The 22,843-nt window shown below is 50.8% G+C and overlaps 4 protein-coding genes across 4 annotated transcripts; 2 read left to right on the top strand and 2 right to left on the bottom strand.

Moving 5' to 3' along the window:
• Positions 1–1,955: 1,955 nt before the first annotated feature.
• On the bottom strand, positions 1,956–4,460 carry LOC100907955 (rhomboid-related protein 2). Its single transcript, XM_003745462.2, has 9 exons — positions 4,306–4,460; positions 4,036–4,062; positions 3,835–3,953; positions 3,616–3,739; positions 3,446–3,544; positions 3,102–3,244; positions 2,857–2,969; positions 2,665–2,765; positions 1,956–2,575 (listed from the first exon to the last, which is right to left on the bottom strand). The coding sequence occupies exons 1-9, from the start codon at positions 4,399–4,401 to the stop codon at positions 2,258–2,260; spliced, it is 1,140 nt and encodes a 379-aa protein (XP_003745510.1). The 5' UTR covers positions 4,402–4,460; the 3' UTR covers positions 1,956–2,257.
• A 1,592-nt stretch (positions 4,461–6,052) lies between these two features.
• Positions 6,053–12,310, top strand: Rheb (Ras homolog enriched in brain). Its single transcript, XM_003745603.2, has 5 exons — positions 6,053–7,074; positions 10,258–10,329; positions 10,952–11,019; positions 11,197–11,430; positions 11,558–12,310. The coding sequence occupies exons 1-5, from the start codon at positions 6,816–6,818 to the stop codon at positions 11,690–11,692; spliced, it is 768 nt and encodes a 255-aa protein (XP_003745651.1). The 5' UTR covers positions 6,053–6,815; the 3' UTR covers positions 11,693–12,310.
• A 1,645-nt stretch (positions 12,311–13,955) lies between these two features.
• Positions 13,956–22,773, bottom strand: LOC100906999 (vacuolar protein sorting-associated protein 33A). The gene is made up of 14 exons (XM_003745455.1): positions 22,752–22,773; positions 21,934–22,103; positions 21,646–21,776; positions 21,318–21,489; positions 21,089–21,234; positions 20,857–20,990; positions 15,917–16,077; positions 15,663–15,804; positions 15,417–15,574; positions 15,251–15,328; positions 14,991–15,082; positions 14,715–14,877; positions 14,426–14,592; positions 13,956–14,209 (listed from the first exon to the last, which is right to left on the bottom strand). The coding sequence occupies exons 1-14, from the start codon at positions 22,753–22,755 to the stop codon at positions 14,116–14,118; spliced, it is 1,812 nt and encodes a 603-aa protein (XP_003745503.1). The 5' UTR covers positions 22,756–22,773; the 3' UTR covers positions 13,956–14,115.
• LOC100897408 (twinfilin-2-A) lies at positions 16,912–20,614 on the top strand. Its single transcript, XM_003745474.2, has 5 exons — positions 16,912–17,197; positions 18,187–18,379; positions 18,494–18,583; positions 18,687–18,968; positions 19,104–20,614. Exons 1-5 carry the CDS (start codon positions 17,034–17,036, stop codon positions 19,377–19,379), a joined length of 1,005 nt encoding a protein of 334 aa, XP_003745522.1. The 5' UTR covers positions 16,912–17,033; the 3' UTR covers positions 19,380–20,614.
• Positions 22,774–22,843: the final 70 nt, after the last annotated feature.

The following is a 22,843-nucleotide window of genomic DNA, read 5'->3' as shown; positions in this document are numbered from 1 at the left end:
TTATCACGTATTCACCTCACTCAGTCGGTACCCTGGAATTCCCGGTCGAGCACGCAAGAGTCTCTCCATCTCAGAACCTCAGGCTATCCTCAACTATTGAAGTTAGAGGTTTGCAGAATAGCATGCCAGAAACATCCAGGGCAGCAGAATGTGAGCCCCTTCGACTATTCGTTCGATCTTACCTCGGATGAAGTCGCGACCCTCGCACGCATTCTCTTCTCAGCACGTCGTGACGGCTGTGTGATCGGCGAACTTCGTCTGCCTTGCACGGTGAGAGACGTCTCCGGACAAATGGTTTCGGTTTCATCATGGGGAATGCGATTTCAAATTTTTATTTAATTTCGATCGTCTCTGACTCCTCAGACTCATCGGTTCTAGCAGCCCTTTCCTCAAGTGATGACTTGGATCAAACGCATCAGGCAAGCGATGGTGAAATCGAGTTTCCGGATTCTCTCTTTAAGCACATCCATCTCCTCCTTCTCCGGAGATTTCTTGCACTTGTCGCAAAGTCCATCATCTTGCGGAGGGTTCTCATCATCATCGGAAGAGGCCCCACTGCCTCGTAGTCCGAATGTTTCCCCCGTGGAGTGTAGTGGAGCTTCATCTTCATCTTCATCGAGAGTCCTCCTCTTCTCACTGGTGTCTATGCTGTCCTGTAGGCAAAAATCCTCTATTGGCTTCGGCTATGTACAGAAAAGTGACCTCATCTCGTAGAATGGAGCGGCCGCTTTCCCGAGAAAGCTCTCCCTGTGATGGGACCTCGCTCCGAAAGAGGAGAATGAGGTACTGAGAGAATCGAATTTGACCTCCCAACCGGTTCCAGGAACGCGCCTCTCACTCACCAGAAGTTGCTCCTGAGAATTCCTAGACTCGCACCGCATGCGTTTCCGGGACCGTGGGCTCATTTCAAGGCCTGTTTTGAGAAATTCGTTGTCGTCTAATCGTGATATGGCAGACTGTGATATCCAAATATCCCAGCTCAAAATTAATATTCCAGGAATCTCGCAACGGGAATTACAGATTCCTCCAGAACGGAAGGACTTTGAGGATCGAAGGATGGAAAACGATTCAAACGTCGAGTGAAGTTCGGGGAGCTCCAGTCGTGTGAAAATCCATTATCGAGCGAGCCTCCTGAACTCCTGATGCGCGCGCAGGAGGGAAACATCTCGATTGGGTCTGCAGTCCACTGGCATCGGAGACCCAGAAAACCGTGGGGAGGGATTGATTCTGCGGCACCTGACATGCTCGCTTGAGGAGCAGTCTTGCTTGACATTTTATTTTCTGGCCGGTCCCCGGTTAGCCGTTGATCACGACCTCTGCCGGGAAGTTGACACTCAAGCGTCACCATCACCGCGATTTCGAGCCCTGTGGGGGCCCAGGACAACTCTCGGAACGTCTACGAAGACCTCTTTCCGTAGATCGACTCATAGATATACATACAATCGTGCAAGGGCTGACTCCGATTCTGCATTCCAATCACCTCTCGCTGACAGATCATAGTCAGCGTCAAATATTTCTCGAGATATCTAATTCCATCCATGGAGGCGGGAAGTCTTGTCGATGTCTCTTCTATCGACATGAACACAATCAAATCCTATTGTCGGCACCAATAGTACATATCTCTAAGATTGAGATGATTGGAAGAAGGTAGAATGCGGCCTCGATATTGATTAAAATTATTTTCATTGAGACGCACTTCATCGAAGCCGAGCATATATTCGGCCCCTGCCTCCTCTGAGAGCGATGCCAGGGATGTTCCGCGCCGATGCCTGATCACTGAATGCAGATCTCGTGAGAGAAACTATTCGATCCCTATACGCTGCCTCGGATCCATTGATATAGAACTCGAGCTTCAACATCCCCATGCCTAACTTCGAAATGATGACCAGGTGACTTTCTTAGATAACTCAGCATACTCAGCGGATTCTTGTACAAGCTTGGTTCTCGAGCTCGCGTGGCGGAGCTTGCGCTCAATCCAACTAGTCTGAGTTTATTCTGCGGTGGGAATATCTCACTAGAAGTTTACAATCGCCCATTGTCGCGCGTGAGAGCTCAGATAGAGATTCGAGGTAATATGGAGGCGTAGACTACGCAGCGGGATCTACGTTCCCGAATATGAAAGCGATTCGGGGGAATAAATATACTTGTTCAATCATCCGAGGGCTCAATGAATCTTCGTCATATGAAACTGCCGTGCCTTTCTGAAACGGATCTGTCAGGAAATCTTCGATAGGGGAAACGCTCTTCCCGTTTTTGTTCAAGAATCTTTCCTGGGCTCCGGGTAGTATCCTGTGGCGAAAACGTTCACACCGACGGCTAGGCCGAAAAAAACCAGACAGAAAATGAACGAGATAATTCTCAAGATGCGCTCGGTTTTCCTGACGACCAAATTCCGTAAGACGACGACTCCGAGCGAGAGTCCGACGAAGGCCCCTGCCAAATGCGCGCTGTAAGAAATTGGATTCCGTCCCGGGCCTCGTGAGTAACGCTCGTAGACGGCAACAGAAAAATCTGTGACGCCGAAAACAGTCAGGATAGCGAGCCGCAACCAGCCGAACTCCATTTCCGAGTAGTTCTGCAAGGCGTCAGGGATTTTTAGCTTATTCATGAGAGAAATAATTGAGCAGCGAGAAAATAATTCGAGCAGAGCCATCGCTACCGTACCAGGATCACCGTCGCTAAGTGCGCGGCGATGAGTGCGTAGACTCCACCGGAAGCTCCTGCCAGAAGTGTTCTCGGATCACTGAGGGACGACCCTAACGATCCTGCGCGGGATTATACTTCCATTAGGATCGAGGAGCAGAGAGGGATATCATTAATGAAGAAGATATGGGCACACAATTATACAGCACTCACCTGCTATAACGCCCATGAAGTAAACGATTCCCACACGATACCACTTGTGAACCATTTCGAGAGGTATTCCTAACATGAGCTGCATTAGAATGTTGAAGAGTATGTGGTAAATCCTGGAACGGATGCAAGTTCGCTTGAGACTCCCCGCAAACGAATTCTTCATAAGTCAGAAAAGTCCGCAGGAAGCTCCATGAGGGCGATCGAGCAGATGATGTCGCCATGAAACCGCTGGAAGGAAAACTCACCCTATATGTATGAACTGATACGTGAGGAATCGCCAAACTTCATATCTCCTGTATGGAGTGTAAATTAGGGGCGAGCTGATAGGTGTGGGCCCATCTGCAGACCACTCCCCCAATTCTACGCAATAGTAGATGAATATTGCGATCTGTGAAAAAACACACGGAGCTTATTCAATTTACTCGGGAGGTGCCGCCTGATCCCGATGCGGCTGTCAAGCCATTCCTCACTCGGGCGACTCGTTCGAACTATATCGACAAAAAATTTCAATGATGCGACGTTAGTCCTCACTGGCCGTTGCGGATCACAAATGTTCCACAGATGCCCTCGCTTATTGGGATTCACGCACCTGAACCAAAGAGACCAATAAAATGAAGAATGGCGGTGGCATACAAGAATATTCCTCGATGTAAGACCTGACGAACGTTGCACGCCGATTCGTCGCGACCTGTAATCCGAAGTGATGATCAGCTCTGATCATTTGCGAAGTCTCTTCGTATTCACGAGTCATGAACTCACCACAGTGGACGCAGCAAATTTGACCAGTGTGCAGAACCGGGGGTAGTTTTTGTAGGCCACGGCGGTTCGCATCATCCTCTCGAAATCCTCGAAATCTATCCTTCCATCAGCATCCCAGTCACACCTGTATCGTTTTACCACGGCGTCAGACGGCGAGTGAATTTCTGATCGGAAGGAATGGGCTACCGCTCAGGGGATACCGATTCTAGATCGACGAACCTCTCGAGAATCTCGTCTAGGACCGGGGTCGGGAAATCGTGCACGAGCAGACCCGATTGCTCCTGCCATAGTTTCTTCAAGTGTTCGATTTCCACGATTCCATCCCGGTTGGTGTCGTACTGAAGAAGTGAAAAATATACATGAGCACGGTGTTCAGAACAGGTCGCTGCTGCCGCTTCCAGGATGAGCCGAGACACTTACTTTGTTGAATGTGGAACGCCAGTTGCTCTGTGGGAGGGTGAATATATTAGTAGGAGCCAACTCACGATCAGCAAGGATTGACTTCATTCGATGCCCCACTCCCCAAGGGCAGTTGACGCACCTAAATACATATGTTGCGTCCGATAGACAAAATAACGATCTTTCTCGACTCTCTCCATCTTTTTCTTCCTTCAGCACGGGGGATTCGGAAGTTTTCTCGTCAAATCTACTCCATGACATATTGATATCAAAAGGGAAATCGGGCTTTACCGCATCGCAGACGTCAATACAACACTGATCCGCAGAGTCTGGGGCAACGTCGTCGAGGTCGGGGTAGGTACGGCCCTTGGTATATGCCGCAGACATCTCCAGTTTCCTCGGCTGAGCGGGCTCAGGCACAGGGCTCTACCGGACCGAGAACGAGCAATATCAGTTTAACGATGGGCTCGATATTGCCTCGCGTGGGATCTCCAGAGAGTGTATTCGAATGGAATGCTACGCCCGCGTCATCGGGGTTGCGTCATGAGAAGCAGCTCTTATAAATGCGATGAAGCTTAGCTTATCGATCCATGCATACCTTTCGGTGAGTATTGCCTCCTCTGCTGTCGCCGCCACAATACCAATGTCGTGTTTACAAATATTCGTCTGCTGAGGTGGCGAGAATGATCACCTCGTGAAAGAGGCATCGCGCGCTAGCATGTAGGTCTCACTTACGATTGATCCCATATGAGCCCATGCGATCTGAGTCCATATCAGAAGCAATGCTATAACGTTCAGGCATCCTGCTGACGCACAAATTCAATGGAAGCCGTGGAGAAAACAACCTGTTGAACGGGCAGCCTCTCCGAGTCACTGAACGTCGTCGAGGGAACTCACGCCGGGGCGCGGCGTTCTCGGAGTTCATCGCTTAGTGCGAAATTTGGTCATCAATGATGGGCTCCGAATCTGTCGCGGTATATCGGTCCGCGACGGAATCCGTGATTTTTTCGGAGTGAACGAATCGACGAATTGGGGAGTTCGAAAATGTCGCCCCGGTATGAATGAAACTCCGAAATTCACGCCGTGATCTTTCAACGGCCGCGACACGGTCTCGGAGTTAGCCGCGACTGATTTCGCGGTTTATGAAACGGGAAAACGGGATTCCGTGACCGATTCCAAGCCCCAGAATGCTTGCCGCAGAGATGCATTCCCCTATGGCTGTCAAGACTCAACCCCACATGAGTGTAGGCGCGTGGCACGTGAATCTGCGTAAAATTTTAGGTCGAGAGAATGATCAAATTCTAAACAATCAGTCCGAATCGAGGCAACGTGATCGGGAGGCGTGCCCCAAGTTCTGCTAAGCTCGAAAATCCAGGTCCTCTCATGTAAGTCTCGATCAGGCATGCTCAGCTTGCGGCCCGCGGGGCATATGAACGGAGTGAGTTCTGGCTATCGGAAGCACCTCTGAAACATCCCCGATCTGGTTGGATCCACAGAAACTCTTGTGGGAGGTGGATCTCGATTGAGTACCGAAGGGAATCGTTCTATTCATGTCGATGTGGTCGTATTCGCCCATAGTTCGCATTCCTCACTTCGAGCGAGGCGTCCAACGGCCCGGGCCTCACGAGAGAGTGGGCAATTAGAGCGGGTAGACTTCAGACCTGCCTTCGAGACTCCGTCGAGGGAAGGGGGGAAGGAGGGAAATTACCATTCGAAACATTTATTTCTTTTGCGCTTGAAGGTCCGAGATACTACAAAAGTCCCAGACCTTCCTCGCTCGGTTTTGTCGTGCATCCGCCGGAACGCGAGATTCCAGCTTGGCGGAAATCTTCTGAAGATTAGGCCCTGCGTCATCGTACGTGAACGTCGATGATGCTTCAACATCTGACAAGCGATATTCAACCGTGGAGAGGAGGAGCAACAGCCCGGCCTCGCTCGAACTGTCAGCAAAGATCATCGGCTCGAGAGTATCTCCGCTCTTCCCTCTCCCACAAACAGATTCCATTTTTGTTCAATCCCACCACTCTCGTTCTATTTGCAAGGGATTTCCCAGAGACTTCACATACGCACGGCTGTGCGGTGCCCCGACATACGTACGATTGTACGGTACCTTGGCCGTTCGTACGATCGTGCGGAGAGCACGGCGTGCGAGCCCCGTGCCAGGTCCGGTACATCCCAACACGTCAAAAGCAGAAACGGAGTTGACGGAGAGAGTGCAGCACATCGCGGAGCCCTGCGGTGTGGCAAGTGTTCCATTCCTGCTGATGGTGTTGTTGTTGTGAGTGTGCTCGTGGTGGTCTGGCGTGTGTTCGGGCGTGCCAACGTGCGTGGTGCCAGCCGGAAAGTGTGCGAGGTGCGTGTTTTGAGCGAGAAACTTCGCGGGATTCCATCGGAATTCCTGGTGTCGTGCTGGACCTCGTGCACGGGATTCCCCGCCTAGGTCGCCGCCGATCTCGCCTCGTCGGATCCGGACTACATCGACGTTGGCGCTCATAGTCAGCTGCTGTCGAATCTGCGTCAGAGGCGCTGTCGTGAATCGTGCTAAGACACGGTGGACACTCGGACGACCTACCGACAGACGGGAAGCCCACCAGATCGATTGAACGAATTCCAGACGTTTACGTCAAGAATCTCAACAACACCGACGGCAACGGAGACTGAAGAAAATAATAACAAGACGACGACCGATATTGAGAATTGCGAGTGTCAATATTGTTGTTGTTGCTGCTGGAGCGCTTTTGATATCTTATCCTCCATATCGTCATAATCATCACCGAGAGATATCCCAAGCAGAGCTTTGCATGATTTCGACGTTGACGACCGAGTCTCCTCCGTCGAGCCAAGCATTCTCAGTGGTGGTGGTGGTGCCTCCTGCTGCCGCTGCTGCTGCCGTAGCTGCTGCCGCTGCTGCTAGTGCAAATAGCAGCAACAACAACAACAACAACCACCACAACAACAACAACAACAAAACAGTCACTGATTGTGCTGCTCGCATCATATCACCACCTAAGATGCCTGCCGTAAACCGTAAGGTCGCCATCATGGGCTACCGGAGTGTCGGTAAGTTTCGCCGAGCTCGCTCGGTAGTGAGATACTCCCACATTAACCTTTCGTTCCTCCTCGAAATCGCTGTGGTCAGCTGTGACTGTGACTGTCTGCGTTCGATTCCCCGTCACTCGTCACCAGCTCCAACTCCCGCTCCTGCTCGTTCCTGCGACCTCTACCTACCTGTCCGTCATACGCGTGACTCGGACAATAATTCGCTGTATTGACTGCATCACTTACATCCCAGCCCCCGATTTCATCGGCGTGGATGGAATCCAGAGGAAAGCATTTACTTGGCGGCGATCACGGGACCCTGCCGAATGAGTCACCCCCTAACCTTCACGCCTTTATGCATCGAACAGAGATTTCCTCTCTGTTATGCGACGCCCATCCATTGGCCGTAGATGCGTCAATCAAGCTAATGCGTCATAAGTGGTGGCATTCTCAATCGAACGGACGGAGAGCTACCTGCCGCGCCAGACAGCCCCGCTGCCGGCGCCGTTGGATCATCGAAAGGGCGCGCAATAGCGCTTTTTGCGCAGTTAGCTCCTGCGAAGCGGCATCGTCAGCCGTTCAGTGAGCGGGCTAGCGGTCGACGGTCTCTTGCCTCTCAGCCGCTCGTTCGCTCACTCGCTCGCTCTGACTGACAGCCTTGCTCAGGTCGGAGCGCCAAACGAACGACCCGAGGGGACCACGACGACGAGGGCTCGCTCCGGCAATGTCTTATTCGTCTCCAGCATGGCGGCCGGCGCGAAGACTGCCATCCATGCCATGCCGTCGTCACCGCGCTGTCCTTTCGTTCGAACGAGCGAGGGAACGAACGGGCCTGCCGACGACCGAGCGACCATGTGTGTCTCGTGCGAGTCGTTGGGTCCGTCGATGCGTCCATGTGGTGGCGGCGGGGCCGCTGCTGTCTATTTGTCGGTCGCTTGCTCTTCCACGGCAGCAGACGGCGGTGTGTGTGTGTTTGCTCTGTCTGTGGTCGGTCGGTGCGTCCGTCCGTCCCTCCGTGCGTCTGAGCCGCTGCTGTTGTGGCGGCCAAAGAATTCCCGCCACTGGCTGCTGACGTCCGTCTGATGCGCAGTCCAGGCTCCGAGGCACGTTTACTCAATTGTCTGGCGTGCCCTTTCCAAAGCACCGTCAGACGACATCGAAGCGAAAGGATGAAGGGATGGATAAATGGATAGATGAACGAACAGCCTCCAAAGCACTGGGCTCGCCATCGAATCACTGCGCACTTCATTTAGCCGCTGCTTTGGATGCCTGCGATATGGATTTTACGACGTGTTTGCGAACTCCGGTGAATGCCGCGCTGAGCAGCCTGCGCCTTTGGCATCCGGGCGAACACGTGGTCGACTCGTCTCCGAGCGAGAGGGTGCGGCAGGTGCTGGGACGAATCTTCGGAGCCTTCGGCGCAAAGGGTTCTCGAACGTGGCGAGCAGATGTCAGGTCCGGCTTCGAGTCCCGTTGTTGACTCTCTCTCCGACGCGCTAGTACTAAAAATTCGAATCTTGAGGAGTTAGGTTGTCGGATCAGATTGAATCGATCCTGGGGAACGGAACTCTGCCACATGAGCTGAGTTCCGCGGCCAACGTCGGCATTCTCTGAGTTTTCTGCCCACATTCGAAACCTTTATCGATGTCCGGAATGAAAAAACTGCGAACTCTGGATCCATTCAGGAATTCTAGTTCCAAGTAACGATTCGATTGCTCAGTCTTGGAGTGGAATTGTTCAGTCAGACGCTGTGAAATGCCCTGAAGCTGAGCTGACTGTCTGGCTGCAGACATCATCCAACTAATCCTTGCCAATCTTGGCTGAGGAATGTGATAATTCCAAGAGATTTTGAGCTGCGTCCACTCGTACATTTTAACCTACATATATTCTTCCACGCCAGCGACAGCGATCAGCATGATATTCGGTTTGCAGCGATTGACTCCGTGGTTGTACCGGACCAACGGAAGGGTCGAGATTGCGTCACTGCACGTCATGGTTCCATAACTTTGGGAATAGTCCACCCTTCTGACCATCACGTGCACTCGACTGAAAAACGCTCATCATTGATCGTGGAATTCCGCCATCAGTTAAAAATGATTCGAATCAAAGTTTCGTCAACTGTCCATTGGATGGGAGATGATCTATGCAGGTTGAGTGAGATACCGGCACTGCGATTAATTTTTTTCATGGACTACACTCCAGCTTTATCCAATCATAAGACCCTTGGAGTCGGTCTGTCAAGGTGGCGGTCTATTCGTTCTCTCGCGACGATGTCAGTCGCCATGCGCCGCTGCATGAAGTCTTTCCGGGTGACGATCGGCATGAGACACCCTTTCCGATGCAATCCTTCTGTGTCCCCGCATCTGAAATCGGTCGGACACCCGCGCGACCATATCCTCAATGGATACTCTTCGAGCAAAGGGGCTGCAGACGTCTGGCCCTGCGCGGAATGTCTAACTCAGAAGTTCCTCTTTAGACCCTGTGTCGTCACCTCCAACCTCAAAGACTGGTGAACGTGTCTGGTCTACGTACTATTTTTAATCATCGCGGACGTTCCGGTAGTCTCGCGAAGAGGCGGCTCATGACGCACTGCTTTCGTCATCGGAATTCCCCGCCAGCCACACTATTCTCGGCTTCTGTGTAATTCGTTGGAACGATCCAAGATCTCTAAATCGCGAAATGCACGTCTCTGTGACGCTGATAGCCTGGCTTGTTCCGACCTAGACCGGTCTTGGCCAGCGACGAGAATTTTTCCGTCCTATGGGTTTCCACGGGCGACGAAGCGCGGTCTGTTGCAGTAGGATCTGCTCACTCGCAGGATGGCTGGAGGAATCCACCGAAATGACTGTCGACGGAAAACTTCACAAATGACTCTATGGCAAGATACACGGCGTAGAAGCAACGCCGCTCCATAGTTGTGGGGACCCGCTGGCCTTGGGCACTCGCTTCGGCCAAAATGCGACTTTCGTATCGACTTTCGCATACTGAGGACACTTTGATTGACGATTGGGAGATACCTCAGCTTCGAAACGATGCACCCATGAACACCTGATTTGAGCTGATCCAGATCACACAGTTTCTCCAAAAGACGACATGCCGATCGGTCGATGCCAATCTACCCGCCTCCGTTTCGTCTGGGCTCTCTCGCAGGGCTCCCAAGGAATTCTGTGCAATATTCTAATCGTCTCCCAATTTCCGTTCCAGGGAAATCCTCGCTGACGATCCGGTTCGTAGAAAACCAATTCGTAGATTCGTACGACCCCACCATCGAAAACAGTGAGTTGTTCGAGACAGAGCTATCTATGTAGAGTCTGCGATAATTTCGGTCGAGCTCTCTACAGTTGTGTTTCGAAGGTCGTCTGGTGACGACAGTAGCTGTTTCTCCAAGAGCATCCTCTGAGCCGAACGTGATTCGGAAGCGAGAAAAAAAAGGACTGAATTCGTTCCCCGGCGAATCATCGGGAGATTTCTCTATAATCGCTGGCAACGGTTCCGAGAATCTCTCCCTTTGTGATCTCGTACTGGACTCGTTCGTTCAAGCCAATCGACGATCGAGTTTTCAATAATCAGGCGTCGGGGAGGAGACTCGTCGGGGACTCGCAGACCCAGTCCCGATCGCATGACCGCGAATTCACAGCCACCGGAGAGTTTTGATATACGAGTCCATCGTCTAGATCTAGATGTCCTCCCATAATTTCGGGTTAGCGGTCTGTTCAAAAGTATCAAGGACAGGCGCACTCCATGATTCTCTCCATCATCTGACGTCGTCTCCCGAGACGACCCTGACATTGTTATGAATGATAGTCGCCCTCCTCTTCCTTGCGTGTCACATTGAAAGCTCGATAGGTAGCTCATTCATTGTCTATCTCCGATGATGACTCCATGATGTAATTTCCAGCATTCACGAAGACCTTCAGAACCGACGGCAAGGAAGTTTCATTGAAGATCATCGATACGGCCGGTCAGGTGGGTAATGGTTACATTCTGCTTTCCTGACAAGAATCTGTTTTCTTCCGAGAATGGCTCGCCACCTTCCTCCTCGGCTCTAGCTTTTGAATACTCACATCATTCATGCATCTATCCTGGTCGGGGGACAATCATTTCCTGAAGAATGGTGAAGCAAACATCGTTTCCGTATTCCAGGATGAATACTCTATTTTTCCTACCGGTTACACGATGGACATCAATGGGTATGTTCTTGTCTATTCGGTCACGTCAAGACAAAGTTTCGAGGTCGTGAAGAAAATCTATCAGAAGCTTCTGGACCAGACAGGAGTGAAGCAGCTTCCAGTGGTTCTAGTTGGAAACAAGAATGACCTTCGAAATGAGCGTGTAGTAAGTCCCGAGGAAGGGCGCGAACTCGCACGTTACATGAAGGTAGGCCACGCATCGGGTCGCGCCGAGCCTGTCGTTCGGATCGTAGCCCGGGATCTTTCCTGTATAATTTCAATCCAAACTCTGTGGCTGACTGAGATCTGAAAGCTAATACTAAATCTCTATTTAGGGTGTATTCTTGGAGGCATCAGCAAAGCAGAACGATTGTGTGTTGGACATCTTCACACAGCTCATAGGACGAATCAATGTTGTGAATGTTCAGAGCGACAGTTCAGACAAGGGGTCATCATGTGTTGTTTCTTAGCAAATTGAGAAAAGGTGAAAAAAATGGTAGGCGGGCGCTCTTGGAAATGAATCAAATTACGACGAGTACCGGAGGAACGGCTCGAACCAAATTCTGAGGTCGGTCGACGAAGATCGCGCGGGAAGCCCGGTCGTCCTGTTGAATTGACGTTATTACGACCGGCTGAGAACTGCGATGAGCTTCGTGCTGACAAGCGACCCTAATTCCCGAAGCAAAATATCGAAAGGAGAAGATTCTTTTCGCTTCATAATGCGTTACCGTACTCAACCATGCACACGAAGGTATGAAATTGCTCGAAGCAAAACTTACGAGTGGAAGCTCATCATCTGCCGAAGTTCGAGTCGGATGAATCGGCAGAAGAAGGTTGAAAACTCGAACAAAGCTCAAGTTAAACCCTATCCGGTATAAAGTATTGTAAATAAAAATCAAACGGAACAGAGAACCATCTGTTCGTCGATTCGTCCGGAGTCCCCAGAGCACGGTACAGTTTCGTGTCGGAATCTTCTTCTCAACAGATAAGAATCGAGACCGTATTCCTGTGTTTGATCAGGGTTACTGAACCGTTCCACCGAGCCGGAGCTGGGAAGCGGACGATAGGCGTTGGATATTTATGGATTAGAGAAATGAGTTTTGTAGTCAATTCGGAAAACCAAGAGATCGATTTCTAATGACGACTTCTAGCAAAGACTGCTACTGTAAGATCCGTCAGTCGAAAGTCATACGATACTGTTGGAGGGTTCTGCTCAGAACGGGAATGCCTACACTCGGAAGCTGTTTCAACTGGAAATGATCGCCTTGATCATGAAGGGAAGCAGACGAAGAAGACGAAAACTTCATCAAGTGAAACAAAGAATGTGCGCTGCGGGAGGCGCGCCGAGGTCTTTTTAAAGGACTCGGTATAGGAGATCTTTCACGGATCTTCAAGCGGAGGAAGGAGACACAGCTCTCCTTCTGAGTTGTTCTTCAGAGGACGACACACCCCAGTTCCTAATCAAAGGCCCTCCTTCTCTTTCTGACGATACTTTTGGATCCGAGTCCTCCCCACAGTCCCCGAGGGATACGATCCCCGGCACGACCGCGAGCAGGAAAACTTGATTTCAGATCTGTGTAGACAATTCTAGTTGGAAACTTTTCATCTGGTCCTCCCGGCAAGACGAATTCCGAGAACCTTTTGATCCACGCAAAAATGCCGAGAAATCTCCAGAAACTCCTTCCCGTACAGTTGGTAGCCAAAGCTCGCTTTTCCTCATTTCTACGGGATGGAATATCGAATCACCCCTTATCCTTAACAGTTCCGGCCCGGAAACCTTCTTTCTCTTGGGTCTTGAATTTTTCAAGACCTCTCTTTCCGGTGGCTGGCCTAGATCATTCTCCTATTGTACTGGTGGCCTGAGAAACATAATGACAATTTTAGCGAATCGGAGCATTGTTTAGGTTACAATTGAAAAGAACGCGCCAAACGAGCATAATCTGAAAGGTTATGGCGGAGGCAAACAATTATTAGGACTCCAACCTATCGGAGTCGTCGATGTTACCGTGGTGGCCTCGCCGGAGAGTTGGCGAGTCCGTCATCCGGGCGTCCCCCTGCATCAAGCCCATGCAGTTGCGCAACATCTGCCCATCGGCGACAACGACGACGATGATGATGAGAGAAAAAAGGATGAGAGATTGACTTGGTTTCATTCGTCGCTCGATCCCATTGCATAGAACGAGACAGAATCTTTTCAGTCGCGAACGACGATGACCACGACATTGTGATGAATTTCGCTAATGAACAGAAGTCTCGTCAACGCGTTGTATCGAACCCTCATGTACAGGGAACACGTTAATGAATGGAATCGTCAATCGCCGTGGCCGGCCGCATACCGCGGAAGGTATTTAAACAAAATGGATACGAGAGGCACAACGTGGTGTCGGCGTGAGTCACAATTACGCCGATACGAGAGGAAGGAAGGAAGCGAGTGAGGGAGAAAGGAAGAGGTTCGGAACAATGGTCGATCGTTCGATCTAGGAAAGAGTGAACAGCAACAAATTGGAGTTTCGATTCGAACCGATTTAGCAGAGTATATCAATTCGAGAAGATACGATACAATGTATATCAAAATGAAATAAACCCAATTCTGCATAACTTCTTGTTGTCCTCGACTCGAATCCCTTCCGTCGTGATTTCAATCTGATAGACAGGAGTTTAGCGTCTCCGAGCAACTTCCTTGGCGGTGTCTTATGGCGACAATTCATTTCTCAAAAAAGGACCAGTGTGAACTCTTTTTTTAATTTATTCTTTCCATCGCTTCGAAAAATAACCCGTTCCCCTCGGAGAACTCCCTCCTCTATAGCAGACCTCATCGCCTCCGTAGATAGCCCGCTGCCCCACATTAGTATACCGTAGCAAGTTCCCAGATCCTGTCGTTGACTCCGAATCTCTACATGAGAGTCTTGATGAATCTGTCACCGCTTATGATGCTCGTAGTCAAGACAACGAACTCGAGCGAGCAATCTCCCTGTTGCGATAGCCATCTGGAATCGAGATATATTTCAAATGTGAAAAATCAGTTTCTGGCTATGGATCGAAAAAGCCTTTCATCTGGCTCACTCGGGTTTGCGAAATGATCTTCGAACGAGCATTGAACCATTTTTAGACAATTAGAAACCGACCCAGCACCCGTAAAAGGGCACGACACGCCCGGCCTTTAAGGCGAGACGACCACAGACAGAGACGGAAAGGTCACTCACCTCAACGCAGTGATCTCGGCGAAGGTACAGCCTCCGATAAACACCACCAGGCATAGCTTTTTATCTTCTGATCCATGACCGGATTGTAATGACTCTCTCGAATTCCGTCGTTGAAGTTTCGTCGCAGCGGCATGCTGATAATCCTCAATCGTTGCCCCGGGAAGTACCTGGAAGAGCGTACCGCAGTCTAAATCCAAGAGGATCCATGTCTGATTCCGGCGCTCCGGGACTCGTATACGTAGATGAGTAGATCTCAGTCAGAGGCGTGATCGCTGCGCTATGTACATACCTCGAGGATATCCGTGATCGCCCGCCAACCCGGTGTTCCGTAGAACTGCAAGAGACGAACACTGAGAGGCGCGTACATCTGGTGCACGAAGGCCGGGTCTTGCGGCTCCATGTCGTTCACGTTATCAACGGTGAGCCTCAGAGTTTTCAGCATCATGGAATACCTGCAAGCGTGATGAGGATCTCATTTGATTTCGCCGCGAACTGGATTTTCTCTCTGGAGCGTATTCCTTAATCGGATCCCTCTCAAAGATTCTATGGTACCGAAATCTCTCACCCTTTTTGTGAAGTGACATAGGTTTTCAAGAGACCGCACTTCTCGAGGTTTTTGAGGAGTGTTAGAGTTTCGATTCCGTATTGATGGACCACCTGCGAGGGGAGTCTCGATATCAGAAGGCTTAGGCGGGACCGTCGCGGTAGCCCTGTTCACGGGTTCGCCAACTCGGGGCAGACTGCCCGAAGGGGAACTCCCCCTAAAAGACACGAACGGTTGCAATCGAAGTAATTTCAATATATATATATATAAGGAGAACCTACTTCACGCTTGTAATGCTCCATGAGTTTTGGTTTGAATCCGTTTGCGGTCAGAGAGTGCATGCAGATCAGACGGATCACCTGTAACGGCCAAATTTTCGGTGACCTCTCCCCGAAATCCCGCGACAACACTGTTCAATAATAATTGAACAAGGGAGTTTGAGCTCACCCTGAGTAGAGGCCTGCCTAATGCAATGCAGTTTTCAATGTGAGGATGAATTTGGTCGGGTCCATATTCCCCCCTCAGGAACTCCTGCTCGCAGTAGAGATCCTCTGTGAAATCTGGATTCGATATCCGCTGCTGCACCAATTCCGACAGGGTACAATCTGAAAACGATTCGCCTGTAAGTGAGCCCTAGTTCCGACAGGCTGTCACTCTCGTATATCATGAGCTGAGATCGCCGAAATTCAGTACGTTTCGTCAGACTGCGTTTCGTCTCCTGGATCTTCGGGAGGCGAGACACGAAATCTTTCATTGCTGATATCGTCTTCGCCTCGTGCCTCTCATCGTATTGTTTCGACAACTGCTTGGCCATCTGGTTCAAAACGGGTCCCACCTGCCGGCAAGGACGACAATCGTTACTGGAACAGCGCCCCGTGGAACCTCGTCAAGAGCTGCGTTAGTATCCTGCGAATCGAGATCGCCTCCTAGAGCGAGTCAAAACCGACCGTATTGAAGTTCCTGTCCCGAAGTGCAACGTATAGATCCTCGGAGGAGTTGAGTTGGAAGATGACAGTAGTCGGCTTCTTCTCCGAAGAATTGGGAGTCTTGACATGGAATTCTTCTGGTATGACCTCCGCGGGAAACTTTATGAAGCTGTCCTTGATCCCTGATCGAGCAAAAAATCTTGGTTATGTCGCGTCCGATATTCTTCATTGGCCGAGCTCGCGTGAATACTCCGGAGCGGAATCGTGGTCCATCAGTGTGAATTGGAACACTTCCGAGAACTCCATCGCAAGGACGTCATCAGGGTACACCGTGGAGCTTTCATTCTCTCAGTATCCTCGAATTATTATAATTCGGTTTCCCGACGCGGTGGAAAAGCAGTCTCTAATCGAATTGCTCGATCCGGCATACCTCGACTAGCCAGCAATCCCTCCACTTCGAACAAGTCCCCAGCACGCGAATATTGTCATACATTGTCGCAAAATGACAAGATTTTACGGATCGTGGGTCAAGTTCCCGCTCAATCAGTACGCAAATCATTCGAGGCAGATGTCGTCGATTCTACACTCTCCAGTGTGCTTATGTTGTACAATGCTGAATGGCTGAGGCCACTCTGCGATGAGAGGCGATTCGGTTTAGTGCCAATTGATCGGAGTGTCGGGCCTCCCATACGTCGCTGATACGATTTCGGACATCGAGTTCTTAGAGAGAATTGAAGGCGGTCTCGACCATCGGATTGATTGGGTGAGCGTACGGGCCGGCCAGCGGGATCAGCTTAAAGGCCTCCCTGTGACAAAGTGGGAGGACACAATGGGTAACTCCGCGCCGAGAGGGCCGCGGAGCAGCCGACAGCGATTTATCAGGAGAGAGGGTGAGGTTTCTCTTCCTTGTACCCATCACCGTCGTCGTCGGCATTTACTGCTGCTGCCGCCGCCGTTACCATCGCCGCAGCAGCTGTGTGAGGGTGTGTGTCTTCCTGCGAGAGTCACTCGACCAGAACAGGGAGAGTTTCACTACGAAGCGGTCTCGAGGAGGGAGTTTCGGCAGAGTGACTCCAGCGTGTGACACAGTTACCTCCGCTGGTCTCACTTGTTTAGTGGAACGCCTCATTCGGAGACCATGTCGCATCAGACGGGCATCGTTCCCAACGAAGCCTTGCTTAAGTTCATGGCCAAAGCCCGCGATTCGAAGTGTCGTGTTTTCAAAGTGGTCATTGACAGCGAGCAGCTCAGCCTCGCTGATAGCCTCAACATCCAGGGCGACTGGAAGAGCGACTTTTCAAAGTGAGTTCCGTCCGTGGGAGAATTCATCTTCCATCCGGGATGGCAGGGAAAACCCTCAATTCCAAGGAATGACTCCAAGTGGAACGTCCGAAGTCTGGGAGCTAGTCACGACTACTCCTCTCACAGTTATTGTATTCATGGGCCGATCAAGGAATTAGCTCGATCGGAGCCCGTGTTTCGAAAGTTCAGAATTATAATTTGGAGTTTGCTTGAGAGCCTGCTGGGCAGTCGTAGAGTGATTTGCCGGCGTGAGGTTGAGGTCTCTCGAGAATGCTCGTTACGCTCAACGCTCGTGCAGTCGAATGGCAGCCAGAAGCTATAGCTCGACATGAGTCGAGTGCGATGATATGAGCATTCACACGATGATGAATGTATACAATGTCGAGCAGATGGACCGACAACACGACCACCTTTGGTTCTGCACTACGGGACATCACATGACAGTCTTGATGTTTATAACAAGGGAACGTTCGGCTTTCAACACAGCAACTTTCTCCGTCCGCCAGTCGGGTCTCTCTCACTCTCTGTTTCACCGGACGAGTCATGCTAGCCACTCTCTGGAGTACTCGCGTCAAATATTGGGACGGATCGGCGGATCCCAGCTCCATGGTTCACCGATCCAGATGAGGTTCTCGTACGACTGGGCTGAGCGCGAGAGCTGATGCACGAGATGAAGATCGAGAGTAACTTCGGAAAGAATCTCCAGATGTGCCTCTCGTCCACAAAAATCGGCGAATAGCGCTCCCATTATTTCATTCGTGAGCTCGACGTGTCGCTCAACAGAAAACTCGATCATTCCCATCTCCCAATCCCGCTTGCATCGCGCTTTTTTGGAATGGGTAATTCGTGGCCATCAGCTGATCTTTGGGAGAAGTCATCGAAGAAAACGGAAGAAATGAGATGTGCGAATCTGACGCGGCACAGTCCCTCGCATTGTACCGGAGCGAGAAACTAACCTTTCTTTTCTGCTCTCTCGTGGCTTGTTGCAGATATGTGCCCCAGCTGACGGAAGAGAAGCAGCCATGCTTCCTGATTTTCCGTCTGGACTCTCGAGGAGAATGGCTTCTCATAAGTTACTCGCCCGATAATTCACCGGTGCGTCTGAAAATGCTCTACGCTTCAACGAAAGCCACAATGAAGAAGGCTTTCGTCACCGATTCGGAATACGTCGCCACATCGAAGGTTCCTATCTCATGTCAAGACGAATACCGATCCCGCATGTGCAGAAGTCGACATTCGCGAATTCTTTCTCGCTAGGTGCGTTTGATTAATTTCTTCCCCGCTCCCATCTTCCAGGAGGACGCGACCTTGGCCGGATACGAAGCACATTTAAAAGCGGAAAACGCTCCACCTCCGATGACCCATGCCGAAAGAGAGCTCGCCGAGGTATGAGCCATTAGTCTAATGACAACATTTCCGAATGTCATCGATCACTTCCCAAAAGCGGAAGCATGCTTCGAGTGGTAACGTCTATCGTTTCGTTGATCAGGTTAGGCTTCACGAAAGCTTTGCTTCGGTTGGCATCGACACGAAGCAGCAGACATTGAAGGGTCTGGAGCTGCCGATATCCGACGACGCCATCGATGGCTTCTTCTGTTTGAAGGAGGGCAAAATAAATTACTTGCAAATCGGCATCGATATCCAAAGCGAGCAGATCATCGTCCACGACCGGGCGTTTCTCGATTCCGCCGATGAGCTCAGCGGCCGAGTACCGCAAGGCGAACCACGCTATCATCTCTTCAACTTCAAGCACATTCACGACAATCAACGGGTGAGTCTGTGCAAATAGGAAATGAAGTCGACCGCGCGGCATGAGCTTATTCTCCGGCCAGGCCGTCACGTTCGACTCTCTGAGAAGTTCCATGTTCGTCACGCGAGGCATTCCACGGGGTTTCTCCCACCGCAGGTGATTTCCACGATCTTCATTTACACGATTCCTGCCGTCAAGTGCCCGATCAAAGTGAAGATGCTTTATTCCTCGTGTAAGGCGCCGCTCATCAACGACATCCAGAACAAGATCGAAATCCCTCTGGCGAGAAAGCTGGAGCTCGACGACCTCAAGGATCTCAACGAGGCTTTCCTTATGGATCAGCTATATCCAAAGTCTGGGTCGGGCAAGAACGTATTCGCGCGACCCGCTGGACCCACCGGACGACAGGGCGGCCGGCGGCTGGTTAAATAGGATAAGGCCGGCTGCTGTCATTGCTAGATGCGAGATATCTCCGGGGGACTTCTTCGAGAACAGATCACACAGAACGAATGAATAGGAGATACGTGAGTCCAGAACACGAGGTCTTCGAGAAGTCCTTCGGGTATGCAGGTGCTCCGAGAGCTTCCGGATTGTCGATATACAACGATTTCAAACTTGGAGGTTTTTGAATTCCTTCCCGATCGGAAGTGTTTCGCCCCATCCCGACGGACTAGTTCCCAATTTGAACAGCCGGATGCTAAGCCGCTTTGCGATACATATCTGCAATGTCCTTCCCATACGAGTCTTTTCTTCTTGAGCTTTTTTGAAGCAATAATATCTTCCTCCAGTGATAGCTGAGAGATTGAATTCGAGAAATTTCTCGGTATCAGATGGCCAATTTTTCGTCTGCACTTCCGTATACAATGTCCGTGGAAACGCTCCGTCCCGTATTCTACGTCCACCGTGGATTTCTATCCGTGAATTCCTGTCCGAGAAATTCACAACGTGTCGGGAAAACTGAGCGTAATCGTCTCACTATCCTTTCGAGTATCGACTAACCGCACTTCGAAGACAGCAGCACCCGTTTCCCTTTTCTCGGGAACTCTTCTCCCCGCATTCCTGGGGCCCAGCCTCGGGGGAGTCGGAGTTGAGATCTCGATTTAACACTCGCACCTAGGCCCCTATCACAGATCAGTGACGCAGCCTAATAACTAATTATAATAATACATTCACCAAAACCTTCCACATCGTCTGTCGAGGCTCTGAGCCGCTCGATAGGCAGAAAACTAGATGAACGGAAGAGTCGTAGTTCCGATGCCGGAACTTCCATAGGTCAATCGAACGTGATATTCGCAGCACCGTATAAAGCTCGCGGACTAACTCCACGCTTAAGAAAGACACGTCTGAAAGAACCTGCTCAGCGAAAACGCCCAACGAGAGAATCTGAGAGGCACACTCAAGGCAAAGTTACCTATTGTGAATCCTGGTGGGTATATTGCAAACTTCCTTCGTCACGGCAAATCGCATGCCAACCCTTGATATGAATGTTCAGAAGTGAGCGATTCTATTATAGTCTCTAGATCATTGATATGCTGCGGATTTCCGTCAGCATCGTGCTACTGTGTTTTTGGGTGTTTTTCGCCCCCTTGGATGATTCAACCTACTGTTTGATATTCCGAATTATGATTGGGGGAAATATATTGCGATCCTCTCGGAACTCCGATGCTTGTGACAGGAGACACGGGAAACACTTGACGATATGAAAGGATGTGTATCCGTATACCACCGAGAGAACGCGATAGAATGAGAGATTCTGAATAAATTTTAGTCGAGTTCGGGAAACATCCGCTCTTCCTCTCTCAGCTTCGACCTCAAGATGGCGCGCAGGGCACCAGGAGATTTTTTCAGCAAAGGTCTGTCCCGTGGGCGGTTGCGGTAGGAAATGGAGGCCTGTCAAAATGTCACTCACCGTACATTTCATCGAGGAGACCCTCATACGTGAGCTGGGTTGCCAGCGGCGAGAGGAGATCCACGGACCTATCCAACAAGAACAACGTGTCTATCTGGGCCACTTGAGGACTTTCTTTCCCGGACAGCTCTTTCCTGCAAGGGAACGCTTCAGGATCCGATCATTTTGTTCCCAGCGGGGCTCAGGGAGAACTTCCGACGTGAAGGCTCTCGCTTGGGGCCAGGTATCTCACCTTAGCCGAGCCATGAGCTCCAGAATACGTTGGGCCTGGACGCCTTTCCCACGTACGTACGGGATCACCCCGAAAAGAGACTGGAGCATGCTGAGTGCTCGGGCCACAGCTAGCAACTGGGATGTATCTCCATCGACGTAGCACTCCTGCACGGTTTCATGTTAATTCGATATGATTTGTGCCAGATAAGTGAATTGACAGAAGTCCCTCCCGAACCATTCGAACTCACCCGGAAAAGACCGTCCAGGTCCATCGACATGAGATCTGGATCCAAGGGGAAAACTTCGATGAGGAGCTGATGGATTTGGACCGAGCCGAAAACTCCGAGTTTCTCGAGTCTTTGTTGACAGGGGAACGAAGCCCTCGGTACGAAGAAAATGTGGAAATCCACGTTCTTAGTACTGGAAGTAGACAACAATCGTGAAACCTCTCCCGAAACGATCAAATTCCAAATGGAAGTTGATTGCACAATTTGGGGAGACGCAGTCAGAGGGGGCTCGCTGTCTTGCCCACAAACTGTGGCATAGAAGTGGAGGCGACGGTCCCACAATACATACTGTTTGATGCAATCTGCGACTACGTCCATGTACTTGCTCCGAGGTCGAAGAATGAAGATGACGTTCTGCGCCACGGTCGCTATTTCCATCCCCATCTTACACGATTGGATCATGTATACAACGCCACGTGCCTTTTGTACGACATAATTTTATTATATGTACCACATACCGACGCCGAACGGGAGGCATCCCCGGAAATTCCGAAACGACCGAGGTAAGTCGGGGCGGTGACTGAATCTATTTTTCCTGTATCTCATTGATCCCCGATACCTTCTCCAGAAGCCTCACCTTGAGGATGTGATATTCGATAACCGTCGCCACAGGACTGGTGAGTTCCTCGTCCCATATAAGGCACTTCGTTCCACCAACAGAATCGAGAAGGTTCAACATATCCCTGACATAACTTTCTCGGATCTGAGCCAGGTTTAGCCTCCCTGATGACAGATGACCTGTGGACACTGCGAGAGAAAAACGGATATTTGACCGGATACTCTTTGGGATATTCTCCGCGAATCTCCCCCCTCTTCCAGCGGACGAGCGTTCGGAGGATGAATTTGAGGCGACACTTCCCCTCGAGCGAAACCTCCGGAGGTTTTGAATTTTCCGGTCGCCCGATTCCATACTGCCCTGGGGACTCAGAAATGGCTTCGTTTGATTCGTCCGAAACAAGAGCGACTCGATGAAGTAAGGATTGCGCCTATGGCAAACGTTCAAAAGCTTCGCAAGCTGAGGCAGGATAGGGGACCCTTCCCTTCGCTAGGTGAACACTGTTTTCTTCCGGAATTTCCGGAACGCTCGAGGAATGTTGACCAGGCACATGGTCACGTGCATTCGCTATGAGATCGTAGTCGCTCGCGGCTGTAGAACACTCGATGTTGGATACGAGGGACACCATAGTGGGGCGCCGGCACCCGATAGGGAAAAAAACTTTGAGCCTTCTGGAGACCCCCAAAGTCCACGGGAAGCACATCAGACGCCTGATCTGATATCTGATCGAGATATCCGATAGCGAGGAGGAGCGTCCGAGGATACAAAGCGTTTACTGGAGTCGAGGGGCGTTTGAGTCGGCACCGATACCGAACAGTGAGATTTTGAAAGCGACTCACCCATTTTCCCAACAGCAGCGGCTCCTCGCCTGACTTTACTAGAGTCTTCAGCCCCTGAGGTTCAGGCTACAGAAGTCTCCTATGTATTTCAC

The sequence above is a fragment of the Galendromus occidentalis genome, unplaced genomic scaffold, assembly GCF_000255335.2.
Source record: "Galendromus occidentalis unplaced genomic scaffold, Mocc_1.1 scf7180000077484, whole genome shotgun sequence".
Classification (NCBI taxonomy): domain Eukaryota; kingdom Metazoa; phylum Arthropoda; class Arachnida; order Mesostigmata; family Phytoseiidae; genus Galendromus; species Galendromus occidentalis.
The sequence above is the reverse complement of the archived record's forward strand: the minus strand, read 5'-3'. Positions and strand labels throughout refer to the sequence as shown.

What these genes read in the sequence shown, in the direction of transcription:
- LOC100906999 (XM_003745455.1), bottom strand. An exon ending in TAGGCAGGCCTCTACTCAGG is followed by an intron (nt 15,329 to 15,416) that starts GTGAGCTCAAAC and finishes TGGCCGTTACAG; the next exon opens with GTGATCCGTCTGATCTGCAT. An exon ending in TATGTCACTTCACAAAAAGG is followed by an intron (nt 14,878 to 14,990) that starts GTGAGAGATTTC and finishes TCACGCTTGCAG; the next exon opens with GTATTCCATGATGCTGAAAA.
- Rheb (XM_003745603.2), top strand. Translation starts at nt 6,816, where the DNA reads ATGATTTCGACGTTGACGACCGAGTCTCCTCCGTCGAGCCAAGCATTC. An exon ending in TCATCGATACGGCCGGTCAG is followed by an intron (nt 11,020 to 11,196) that starts GTGGGTAATGGT and finishes TCCGTATTCCAG; the next exon opens with GATGAATACTCTATTTTTCC. An exon ending in AACTCGCACGTTACATGAAG is followed by an intron (nt 11,431 to 11,557) that starts GTAGGCCACGCA and finishes ATCTCTATTTAG; the next exon opens with GGTGTATTCTTGGAGGCATC.
- LOC100897408 (XM_003745474.2), top strand. Translation starts at nt 17,034, where the DNA reads ATGTCGCATCAGACGGGCATCGTTCCCAACGAAGCCTTGCTTAAGTTC. An exon ending in TGGAAGAGCGACTTTTCAAA is followed by an intron (nt 17,198 to 18,186) that starts GTGAGTTCCGTC and finishes GGCTTGTTGCAG; the next exon opens with ATATGTGCCCCAGCTGACGG. An exon ending in AATACGTCGCCACATCGAAG is followed by an intron (nt 18,380 to 18,493) that starts GTTCCTATCTCA and finishes CCCATCTTCCAG; the next exon opens with GAGGACGCGACCTTGGCCGG.
- LOC100907955 (XM_003745462.2), bottom strand. Translation starts at nt 4,401, where the DNA reads ATGTCTGCGGCATATACCAAGGGCCGTACCTACCCCGACCTCGACGAC. An exon ending in GGCGTTCCACATTCAACAAA is followed by an intron (nt 3,954 to 4,035) that starts GTAAGTGTCTCG and finishes TCACTTCTTCAG; the next exon opens with TACGACACCAACCGGGATGG. An exon ending in CTTCATGGGCGTTATAGCAG is followed by an intron (nt 2,766 to 2,856) that starts GTGAGTGCTGTA and finishes AATCCCGCGCAG; the next exon opens with GATCGTTAGGGTCGTCCCTC.